The sequence below is a fragment of the Eptesicus fuscus genome, chromosome 15, assembly GCF_027574615.1.
Source record: "Eptesicus fuscus isolate TK198812 chromosome 15, DD_ASM_mEF_20220401, whole genome shotgun sequence".
NCBI lineage: Eukaryota > Metazoa > Chordata > Mammalia > Chiroptera > Vespertilionidae > Eptesicus > Eptesicus fuscus.
Genome location: NC_072487.1, coordinates 30,068,299 through 30,080,815, shown reverse-complemented (window position 1 = coordinate 30,080,815; position 12,517 = coordinate 30,068,299). Strand labels below are relative to the sequence as shown.

Sequence of the window (12,517 nt, the reverse complement as noted above, 5' to 3'; positions counted from 1 at the left end):
TCTGAAAAGATGGAAACAGGAAAAAAAAAATGGCACCTTTAGCACAAGGCATGGCTTCCTTGTGAGTAAGGATGAAACAAATTGCTTTCCCATACAGCATCACATAATTGTTAAGTAGCATGCAAATATTAGAAAACAGTTTAGAAGAATATGTATTGGGATATAGACTAAGAGACCTGAAAATACAGTGACTCAAACAAGACAAAAGTATATTTCTCCCTCATGTAATATTCAGAGTAGGTAAGTAGCTATATTTCATAAAGTCATTCTATGGTCCAGGTTCTTTCCATCTTTTTCTGCCATTCTCCAGAGTGTTATCCCTGTTGAATTGCCAAGGCTGGGTCACTGCCATATCCATGTTTCAGCCTTCATAAAGGAAAAAGAGACATATTCAGTGTTTTAAAGCCAAAACTCAGAAGACCCATTCTCTTGGCTTGAAATTAACTTACATGTCTGGCCACACCTATCTATAGGGGAGACTTAGAAATGTAGTCTCTGAGAAACCATGTGTCCAGCTAACACCTAGCTAACACTAGGGAAGAAAAGCAGAATGGATTTAAGGAATAAGGGGCAGTCTGCCACAAGGTAACTGCTGACAAGGAAGATACGGGTAGGTGGTCAATTCAGTCCAACAAATCCTTACTGACACCATTCATGTAGCTTGGCTTTATAGGGGATTCAGAGGTGACTTAAATAAAGTCTTTGGACTTCAAATACTTACAATCTAAGCAGACTGATGTCCCATTGGATTTTCAACGTTAGAAAGTCTTCAGGGATGAGTAAGCTTTTGTATGTGGAAAGGACTATGAGGGAACTGGACAGGACAAGTGTCTGCATAAAGGCCCTGAGGTAGGCACTTTTCCTGTTGTGGGAACAGTGAGGTCCCATTACTCCCTGACTCATGGTGTTACATGCGGCAAGAGCTTAAATAGCACTTCCTAGGGGTGAAGGAGACAACTGTCATCAATATGGGTTATGCATTGAGGGATGGTAGATAGACGTACTATGGTGATCATTTCACACTATGTACAAATATTGAATCATTATGTTGTACACCTCAAACAAATGTAATGTTGTATGTCAATTACACCTCAATAAAAATATTGTTTTGAAGGATGGGTTATCCAATGTATGGATGAGCCAGTCTTTCTACTCCTTTTCCTCCTTAGTGTTCCACACTCTTTTAGATAGAGAATAGTATCTATTGGGCCAGAGCTTTGGATCAGAGAGATATGGTTTTGCAATTTCAGCTTAGCCACTTGCTTAGCAGTGATGACCTTAGATAGATTATTTCTCATCTTTGAGCTTACTTTGTCAATTCTCAAATGAGGGGCTCAGATTAAATGATGTCTATGCCCTTCTCAGCTAAAACTGCCTATGGTTCTCAGAAGGCACTGTGTTGGGGGAGGGGAGGCAGTGGGCAGGACTGAACCTTTCCCCCTGAGCAGTGTTTCCAGGTTTTTCTGTGTTTATTCTGTATAAGTGACTCCATGAGGCAGACTTCAGGTTTATGGAAAAGGTATAGCTTACCTTGGGTCCCCTTCCATCTCCCTGCAGTGAACCCCCCTCCAGCCATGTCTTTGGTCAGCCTGGGCCCTCATTCTAACCTTTAGATATTCAGAACTCTCCTTTATAATAAGGTTTTCCCCAGGCTCCCAAATCACTTTCTCATCCACTTCTCTACTAAACTCATCTTTTCTACAGTGCCAGGACCTTCATTAGCTGTGACATGGAAAGGGGCTAATTATTGTAATTTTCAATGACTAGATTTTGTATATGAATACTACTTATAAGATTTTATTTTTTTCCACAGGATCCTGTAATTCTTTGAAATTTAATAACGACTGCATATAGATTTTAAGCACCATGACAGAGGAGCAGGGAGACAGTTTGGACTGAGAGACTACCCTACTGGAAAGATAGAGAGAGATGATGATGATAGGTAAACAGGTAGATAGGTAGGTAGGTAGGTAGGTAGGTAGGTAGGTAGGTAGGTAGGTAGATACATAGATACATAGATAGAATATGATATATGTGTCAGAATGTTGCAAAGCATAGAATCTGGAACAAGACAGCCTAGATTATATCTCAGTTCTGACGCTTACTGTATAACTCTGGGAAAGCTTCCTAGGCCTCACTTTCTTTACCAGTAAAATGGGGTCATAGTAGAGCCTGCCTCCTAGGGTGGTTATGAGGAGTGAATGAGCTAGTCTGCACAGGGCACATAGAAAGTACCTAGCATGAATTAGATGCTCAATGCAAGTTGGCCACTTTGGTTATAACCCACTCAGAAAGCCAACTTGTTGATTTACCTCTGAGCTACCATGTAATTGTGGTGCTTTTCTTTCACCCAGGTGAGATGGAACCCGAGATCCCTTCAACTTGGCTGTTTCATATTATCATCCCTTCCTTCGTCATTGCTTTAATATTCATAGTTGCAATGGTAATCCTAAAAAAACAACGCTGCCAAAAGCTTTCTTCAAGAAAAGGTAGGTGAGTTTTATTCACAGTAACCATGTGGACTGGGTGTCTGCAGTGACGGGCTCTGCTTTCACCACTGGCCTCACGCTTCCTGGTTTCACACCAAATCTACTGAATGGTTATGAATAGCTTCAGGTTTGTCCTGATGATTTTTTCCCCCAGAAGAAAATAACTATAGTCTTCAGTGAGCTAAAACTCTTACACTGAATATTTTAAAAGGAATATTTTGTTTCTGTGGATGAAATTGTTTGCTTTGTTCTTTGAGCCGAGAAATGCCATCAGCCTCATGAGATTGGCAATGTTGGACAGCTATGTGGTCAGCATTCACTGGTGGGAAGATGCCAGGATCTTTTCTAACAACTCCTTCAGCTCTCATCTCTCCTTGCCTCATTCTGGATATGAGCTGGGCTAAGCCCTCCCCTTACCCCCAGGAATCTGAATCTCCTGGTGGGGTAAGAAGAGGAGAAAAGTGTGTGAGGTAATTTGGGGGTGGGGAAAGCACCTGTTTGGTGGTACCCTGAGGTCTTTCAGCAGATCCTCACTCCTACTGTGCCAGCCGGGACACAGCCATGCCTGAAGCCTTGGAGCCCTGGCCTGAATATCTGCAGTCTCATCTGGTACTTCCCTAAACTATCCCTTTGTCAGCACCCAACCAGCTCCTCCCAAGATTGAGACACAGCCTTGTCTATAGAAAAGAAATGGCATCTGGGAGTAACTCAATAGAATTTGAGGTGATCACTATTTGAGGATTGGGCGATGTTTAGGTGGCTGTTCTCCCACATTTACAATCTAACTTCTATATTCTCACCTGTCATGAAATATTATCATACTCTATTTTTGCCCATTGCCCTCTATATGTATTAACTTGGGTAATATCCACAAACCCCTCGAAGGTAGATTTAAAGGAATTATTGTCAAAGAAGGGAGGGGGGGAGAAAGGAAAAGGGAAGGAGGAAGAAGAGAGAAATAAAAAAGAGAGAAATGACAAAAGTGGAGGGGAAGAACGCTCCACCATAAAGAGGGAATCACAAGTTCTTGTTGGACAGAACTTTGACTAAACAGAATCATTTCTGCAAATCTGTGACCTCAGAGTTGTGGCAGATGCAGTGCAGTTCATTAGAATCTTATCTTTATACCATATTTCCAGACCTGGGGCCTGAGAACCCTTTAGTCACCTCAGAAATGAGCAGCAGAGCCTTCTGTCCTTATTCCCTTTTGGAAAATAAAGTGGAGTTATGCTCAAAGGTAGGGCAGGGGGAAAATCCTCCCCTCATCCCTCATCTCGATCTCTACAGTGAATGAGGACATCAGTAGCTCCTGGGTCAAGGCTCAAGCACCAACTGTAGTGGAGAGATTATTACTAATAAGGGCTGAATGAATAAATTTGCAAATGAATCCTTTTTTTGTTTTTAACGAAGCAGAGTGAAATCATGGTTGCCTATATAATAACCTCCCTAACTCTTGTGCATTGGAATATGCTTTCTTACATAGGAAATACATGGATACAAATGTGGAAATGTGGTGGCCATGTGCACAAAGTCACATGTCACGAAAAAAGGTTGAGAACAGCTGGTTCTGTGGATAGAGCTTTAAACCAAAGTCAGGTTAGGTGTGGAGCTGGTGCTATCATTTATTGGTTCTATGGTCTTGCACGAATCACCTAACTCCTTTGAGATGATTTTTCTATCTGTAAAATGGGTAGCGACCTGGGAATGAACATTTTCCAGTTGATTAACCCAATCTCACTGCCACCACCAAGGTTCAACCTGGACTAGGGCAGAACCTTCTTCACTCATCTCCCTGCATTCACTCCTTCTGTCTCCAATATGATTGATTTTCACTTTTAGCTAGCATGGGCTTTTAATTTCTCAAATCTATCATGTCTCCTCTGTTCAAATCTCTTCCATGGCTTCAGCTTGCTCACGAGGAGGTGTGACTCATGTATGCAGTTTTATATGGCACCACTATCACCTTTGTTACCCAAGCTTTAGCCATAAAGGATTTTCTAGTCTTCAGAGACATCCCACTCTTTCAAATCTGAGTTTCTCATATAGTATTTGCTCTTCTTAAATTACTTTCTTTTTCCTTGTCCACCCGAGTTGGTGTCATTCATTAAGTCTCCACTAAGCAGTCACTTCATCAAGCCTCCCCCGAATCTACCCCCTCACCACACCCATTATATTAAATCCCCTTGTCGGGTGCTTGCCTAGCACCTACTTCTCCCTCCACTATACTCAGCACACAAGTACATGGGACCTATTTTAATAGCTTGAGCTAAAAATGCAATTGCATCTCTTTTCATTTTCCAATTAATTTCTCAAGCCACCAACCTTCCCATCTTAGCAAAAAGTCCAGTGTCTCCTTCTTACAGTATGTACTTCCCCAACTCCCACAAACTGCCAGGAGGCTTACTTAGCCCACAGGGCCAGTGCTGCTTCTGAGAAAGCTACTGGGGAACTAGGTCAGTTCACCGCAGATCCCTGGTTTTAAGCTGCTGTTTCTACTCCTGCCAGGCAACATCCCTGTTCCCTCCAGGTGTCTCCAGCCACTATGCAAAGGTACCCTTGCAGACCAGAGCGATGCGGGATGACAACTGTCCTGGCTCCCCTCACATGTTCTGGCCTAGCTTTCAAAGCAGGACCCTCGGGGGCTGATAAGGGAGGAGGGACTTCCTGCCTCAGCCACAGCTGTGCGCAGCCAGCCTCTTCTGCTTCCTTCATGTGGAGCCTGGGATACCAGTCCTGACTTCCTTCTCTGGAGTAGTGTCTGTTCTGAACTTCTCAATCTGTTGGATTTTAGTCCCTTTCTGTCCAGAAAGCTCCTTGGCTCCTCAACACATTTACCCGCTTATGCCTCAGTGACCAGCTCTGCACACTGAGGTTTTTGGGGAGGGCAGCCGTTGTCAGTCTGTAAAAGGTTCCCCCTTTTACCATCCCCCACTAACAGGGACCATTCAACAGATCAGGGCTCCAGGGTGATATTGACATTATTGTAAAAATAATGTCAAGTTCTGTTTCATCTGCTAGTCTTTACGTTTCGTAAGTACAGGGGCTGTGTTTCTCTTATTCACCAATACACGTCCAGTGTCTAAAACATTACCTGGCAATACAGTTCTTCAAGAAAACTTTTAACATTGAACCTACTATATGCAGGTACATAGGCTAAACTTCTCTGTAAAATATACTAGTCACATGTGGTTTTTAAATTTAAATGAAATAAAAATTCAATTCTTCGGTCACATTTTAAGTGCCTACATATTGCAAGTGTTCAGTAGCCATGTGGGTCTGTATGGGACAGAGCAGATATCACTTATTGCCATCTTTGCAGAAAGTTCTATTGGACAGTATTTGCAGTTAATTTCACAAAAACTGCTTGAGGCAAGGAGTAGTGTCTACTTTGTAAATGAAGAAACTGAAGCTCAGAAAGTATTTCTGAAGTTATATAGCTGGGCTTGAACACAGGTCTGACTCCAAAACTTGTGGCCCTTTGTTACAAAAGTGCTTAATAAAAATTGGCTCAATCTGAATACATTTTACATTATAATTATCTTTGGGCAATGGAAAGAAAAAGTCTCAACCCAAAGTACTTGAGCAACATGTTCCAATAAAAGAATCCAGCAAGAATTGTAAGCTATAGAGACCAGATCTCCAAAACAGGTCTCTAGATTTCTATTTCTCAAACTCTCGATGGTAAAGAACCATGTTGGTGTTTTTTTCAAATTTCTAATATGTTAGAAATTGGTACTTTTATAATATGTATATATGGAAAAATTACTAATAATAAAATGGAAAAAACAAAGACATAAAGCAATAAGCCCAATTCTTACTGGAGTCAATAAATATAAAATGACATTTGAATAAATATGTTCAAAAATATAACCTAGTAAAATAATTACTATATATTTTTCTAAATGTTTACACTCCACTTCTGTACTTATCTCATTGTGGACAAATAAACAGTTCACCTACCAGCACCAGCTTGTAGACCACACTTTTGGTGGCACTGTCCTAAAGGATTGACCAAGGACTTCCCAGGGATTTAAACCAAAGGCCAAATTTGCAGGTTTATGATGTATAAGGACAACAGAGAATGGGAGCACAGGCATTAGAAAGAGGCCTTCCCTGAAACTCCAACATTCCAGGGCAATCTCTCTGAGTTAATCATTGGGCTCCTTTCAAGTACAAACCCTCTTGGAGGAGACTGCGTTGCTGAATTAGAGACCGAAGATGGTCATGAGAGAGTTACTAAAAATCTGGTATACAGAGCAAAAACAGATTTAGAGATGGACCGAATTTAGATACCCAAGCAACTGCGGGAAATGAGCATCGAGACCTGGAAGAAAATAAAAGTGGAAAGGAACATATGAAATCAGGGATTAAGAAAGATGAAACCAGGGAAACAGTGGGAGCAGCATCCCATTATGTGAAATTTTGGCTTCTGCCCCCTGAGTGCTTTGAATCAGTATCAGTCATTTACACCTTAGTGCAAATTAATTGATCAGACCTTCTGCTCTGTGTAGGGCAGAGGGAAGGAAATGGCAGTAAAGACTAAAGCAGAAGAGGAAGAGAAAATTCTGGAGCCAGACATTTCCTGGACTGAATCCCAAAGTTGACCTCTGAGTGCCTGGGGTCAGTGACAGACAAAGGAATGGCAATAGGGGCCTTCATTGTTCACAATCTTGCCTGTTGGTATGGTTTTACATTACACATTATTCAGGCTGAGTTCTCAATCCACTGAGACATTTAGACTTCTATGTGTAAACTTATTGGGAATATATATATATATATATATATAATATTATATTATATTATATTTTTATTGATTCCAGAGAAAAAGGAAGAGGGAGAGATAGAAACATCAATGATGAGAGAGAATCATTGATCGGCTGCCTCCTGCAAGCCCCCCACTGGGGATCTAGCCCACAACCCAGGCATGTGCCCTTGACTGGAATCAAACCTAGGACCCTTCAGTCCACAGGCCAACGCCCTATCCACTGAGCCAAACCAGCCAGGGCTGGATTTACTTTTTAAAATAATGTTTTATTTTTCAATTACAGTTGACATACAATATTACATTAGTTCCAGGTGTATGAACCAGTTATTAGACATTTTATATAACTTACAAAGTGATAGCCCTGACAAATCTAGTACTCATCAGGCACCATACATAGTTATTACAATATTATTGACTTGATTCCCTATGCTGTACATTATATCTACATGATTTTTCTGTAGCTACCAATTTGTACTTCTTAATCTCTTCACCTTTTCACCCATTCCCCCAACACCCCTACCACCTAGCAACCATCAAAATGTTCTCTATGCCGAAACCGGTTTGGCTCAGTGGATAGAGCGTCAGCCTGCGGACTCAAGGGTCCCAGGTTCGATTCCGGTCAGGGGCATGTACCTTGGTTGCAGACACATCCCCAGTAGGGGGTGTGCAAGAGGCAGCTGATCGATGTTTCTCTCTCATCGATGTTTCTAACTCTCTATCCCACTCTCTTCCTCTCTGTAAAAAATCAATAAAATATATTAAAAAACAAACAAACAAAATGTTCTCTACATATGAGTCTGTTTCTGGCCTGTTTGTTGGTTTGTTTTGTTTTTTTAAATTCCACATATAAGTGAAATCAAATGGCATTTGTCTGTCTCTCTTTGATTTATGTAACTCATAAGTCTATCTAAGTCTATTCATATTGTTGCAGATGGCAAGATTTCATTCTTTTTTTTTTTATGGGTGAGTCATATTCTATTAGACATATATGCACCACTTCTGTATCCATTTATCTATTGATGGGCATTTAGGTTGCTTCCATTTCCTGGCTATCTACACTAATAAAAGAGTAAGATGCAAATTGACCGTACCTGCATGACACCCACCAGCCAATCAGGAGTGAACATGCAAATTAACCCAACAAAGATGGCGGGTTGATTTGCATATACAGGCACCAAGCGGCCAGGGGCAGGCGTTCTGCACTACCCTAGCCACTCCAGGCCTCAGGGCAGTGTGGGAAGGCAGAAAGGCAGCTCTGGCCGGAGTGAAGGCAGTGCCAGCAGCCAGGGGAAAGAAGGCCCATTCTTACATGAATCTTCATGCATTGGGCCTCTAGTTGTAAATAATATTGCAATGAACATATGGATGCATATGTCTTTTTCATTTAGTGTTTTGGGTTTTTTCTGATAAATACCCAGAAGTGGAATTACTGTCCTTTTTTGTCTAGTTATAGCCTTTGTTTTTAAATATATTTTGTCTGATATAATTATTGCTACCCTAGCTTTTTTATAATTTCCATTCTCATAAAATATCTTTTTCCATTCTTTTACTCTCAATCTGTGCCTTTTTTATTTATTGATTGATTTCAGAGAGGAAAGGAGAGGGAGAGAGAGATAGAAACATCAATGATGAGAGAGAATCATCAATTGGCTGCCTCCTGCATGCCCCCCACTGGGGATCGAGCCCGCAACCCAGGCATGTGCCCTTGACTGGTATAGGACCAGGGACCCTTCAGTCTGCAGGCCGATGCTCTTATCTACTGAGCCAAACTATCTAGGGCGGTCTGTGTGTCTTTTGATCTGAAGTGAGTCTTTTATAGACAACACTAGAGGCCCAGTGCATGATTGAATCATGCATGTGTAGGGTCCCCTACACGCTTTCGCTTTCGATCGCAGGGAGCTGGGTGCCTGTCTGCTGGTGCACCAGGTCTTTCAGAAGCCTCCGGCGCAGTGAAGGCTTCTGAAAGGCCTGGTGCTGGAGCGGACAGGCACACAGCTCCCCCACTTTTGATGGTCCACAGCGGGACATGAGCTCGCTGCCCCAGAGGCCCCTTCTGTGCCGCAGCACAGCCATGGCGCAGCCGCCGCTGGCGACGCAAGCTCAGCGTCCTGCCGGCCCAATCGGCCACCCCAAGTCCCGCCCCCCCGCGCCTCCTGGCCAATCGTGGGCATAGCGAAGGTATGGTCAATTTGCATATTTGTCTATTATTAGGAAGGATATGTAAGGGTCTTGTTTTGTTATCCATTCAGCCACTGTATATCTTTTGATTGGAGCATTTAATCCATTTGCATTTAAAGTAATTGTTTATAAATATGTATTTATTGTCATTTTATTATTTATATTTTTATCTTTTTTTTAATCCTTTTTCTTCTTAAAGAAGACCCTTTAACATTTTTTATAATACTGGTTTGGTAGTGATGAATTCCTTTAGCTTTTTCTTGTCTGGGAAGCTCTTTGTCTGTTCTTTGACTCTAAATGATAGCTTTGTTGGGTGGGATAATCTTGGTTATAGATCCTTGCTTTTCATTACTCTGAATATTTTGTGCCAATTCCTACTGGCCTGCAAAGTTCCTGTTGAGAAATCAGCTGGCAGTCTTATGGGAGCTCCCTTGTAGGTAACTAAGAGCTTTTCTCTTGTTGCCTTTAAGAATCTCTGTCTTTAACCTTTGGCATTTTAATTATGATGTGTCTTGGGATGAACCTCTTTGGATTCATCTTGTTTGGGACTCTCTGTGCTTCCTGAACTTGTATGTCTGTTTCCTTCTCCAGGTTAGGGAAGTTTTCTGTCATTATTTTTCAAATAGATTTCTATTCCTCGCTCTCTCTTCTCTTTCCAGAACCACCCCCACCACCACCACCCACACACACACCTGATGTAAGTATTGGTAGGCTTGAAGTTGTCCCAGAAGCTCCTTACACTGTCCTCCTATTTTTAAAATTCTTTTTTCTTTTTGCTGTTCTGATTATGTGGTTTTTGTTTCCTTATCTTCCAAATTGCAGATTGATCCTCTGCTTTATATACTCTACTGTTGATTCCCTGTAAAGTATTCATCATTCTTCATTTTTGACTTATAAAAAATATTTTCTAGCTCCATTTTTATGTTTTTTATCTCTCTGTTCAAATTATCAGAAAGATAAGAAACATAATTTCATCTACTCTTCCCCTAAGTTCATTGAGCATCCGTATAACCAGTGTTTTAAACTCTGCATCTAGTAGATTGTTTGTCTCCATTTTGTTTAGTTCTTTTTCTGGAATTTTGTCCTGTTCTTTCATTGGGACATGTTTCTTTGTCTCCCCATTTTGGCTGCCCCTCACCCCCCGTGTTTGTTTCTATGTATTAGGTAGAGTTTCTATGTCTCCTAGTCTTGGTAGAGTGGCCTTATGTAGTAGGTGTCCTGTGAGGCCCACTGGCACAATCTTCCTGATTACCCAAGCTTAAAATTCCAGGTGCACCCCCTGTGTAGGCTGTTGCACCTTCCTGTTGTATTTGAGTCTTGATTGGTATTGGTATGTCCATGGGAGAGATTCACCCCAGGTCAATTGGCTGCAAGGACTGGCTGTGACAATTGTGGAGGATCTGCTGTGCAGGGGCCCACCCCATGGAATAGGACATTCTTCAGTGGGGCTCTGGTGCTGGCTGTGTCTGCCCTTTGAGTGTGTCACTCATGTAGGTGCTTGGGTGTGGTCTGAAGCTGTCTATCAGGTGTGCTGGCTCTTGGGCATCCTGGGAGGTATAGACCAAGGTCAGCCACCACCTGTGCCCTTCCCAGGGCCACCCAGCATGAGCTATGGAGCAATCTTCAGATGGCTACTAAATATGCTGAGCTTAGAGGTGCCCAAGAGAGACCAAGCTGCGAACCAAGCCTGGATGCTGCTATGCTGGGACTGGGGCCACTTAGTGAGAGGTAGAGGTTAATGCCAAGGCCAGGTGCTGCTTATTTGAAAGATTTTAGGAAAGTCCAAAGCATGAGCCAAGATGGCTATTTGTATGGAAAAGCCATTGAAAATGGCTTGGGTGGGCCTGCAAGTTGGGTGGGGTGGAGTCTCAGGGAATCACCAGGCCAGGGTGAACAGTGTGAAGCCAGGTTGATGGAGACTCAGATATGAAGCCCGCCTACCTGCTCTGTAGTGGGGAGGGCTCATCAAAGGTACAGGTGTCTGGGAGAAAGCTGTACCTCCAGCCCTTGCCCTGATACCACACAATTCAGTTCCTCCCAATATGTTCCTCACATGCCTTTCAAGCTGCTGCCACAGCACTGGAGCTCAGAGTGAGAGTCTGAGTAAGTTCGTGCGTGGACCCTTTAAGAGGAACTGCATGAGACTCCAGGAACCCTCCATCTCCCTCACCCTCAATCCAAGATGGTTTTCACAGCCAGAAGTTATGGGGACTTCCCTTTCTGGCACTGGAACCCTGGGCTGGGGAGCCTGGTGTGGGTACCTCAGCAGCAAGATATCCTTCCCAATCTTTACCCACACATGTAGGTGTGGGGCCAGCACATTCAGAGTCTCTTCCCCTCCTGCTAGTATCGATGTGGCTTCTGCTTTATATCCTTAGTTATAGGACTTCTGTTCAGTTAGATTCCAGGTGGTTCTCAATGGTGGTTGTTCTGTAGTTTCACTGTAATTTCGATGTGGTTGTGGGAGGATGTGAGTCCCACATTTACCTACGCCTCCATCTTGACCACTGGTCTGTTTTAGATTGACGTTTTGTTCTGCCATCTTTTGGCCTATAAACAGAACATTTTCCTCACTAATTTTATTCCGTCACTGGGATTTTTCTTTTTCAGACGCAACAAAAGGTTGTCACCACAAACAGGAGGGAAGTGAACAGAGCTATGAGTAGTCCTGATTTTCTTTTTCATCTCTTTTTCTCTCCCAGCTTGAATTAAGAAATAGCCATTGTGCTATTAATGCATAAAGGGTAACTGAATAGTTTAGAGCTGTACAGAATCTTCCTATTCAATGGCATTTCAGCTAGTTGCATTGTTCCATATCTTTCTTGGAGAACAAAGATGGTAACTTCTGTACAGCTACAGAACAGTTGTGTAGCCTTCGGTCTGCCTATAAGGCTAAGCACTGCTGGGGAACACTGCACAGGGCATGTGAGTTCACATACTTAGAAACATGGTTAAAATTTAACAGCAAGGGGTAGGTATTCGGTTGTGATGCAATCAATAGCCATTGTTTTTGCAACAGTTGTTAAGTACTTGGTGAGGACTGTGGGTCAAGGATAATGCTGGGGGAATAGAACTCTTTTCATGA

At 42.4% G+C, this 12,517-nt stretch overlaps 1 protein-coding gene across 2 annotated transcripts in view; it reads left to right on the top strand.

The window, feature by feature from the left end:
• The window catches only part of PDCD1LG2 (programmed cell death 1 ligand 2), a 56,194-nt gene that overhangs the window by 33,043 nt on the left and 10,634 nt on the right, over positions 1–12,517 (top strand). For both annotated transcript variants that reach the window (XM_054727575.1, XM_028150592.2), the window contains exon 5: positions 2,355–2,489. In XM_054727575.1, coding sequence (XP_054583550.1) covers positions 2,355–2,489 — 135 coding nt within the window. The remainder of the gene's footprint in view (positions 1–2,354; positions 2,490–12,517) is intronic.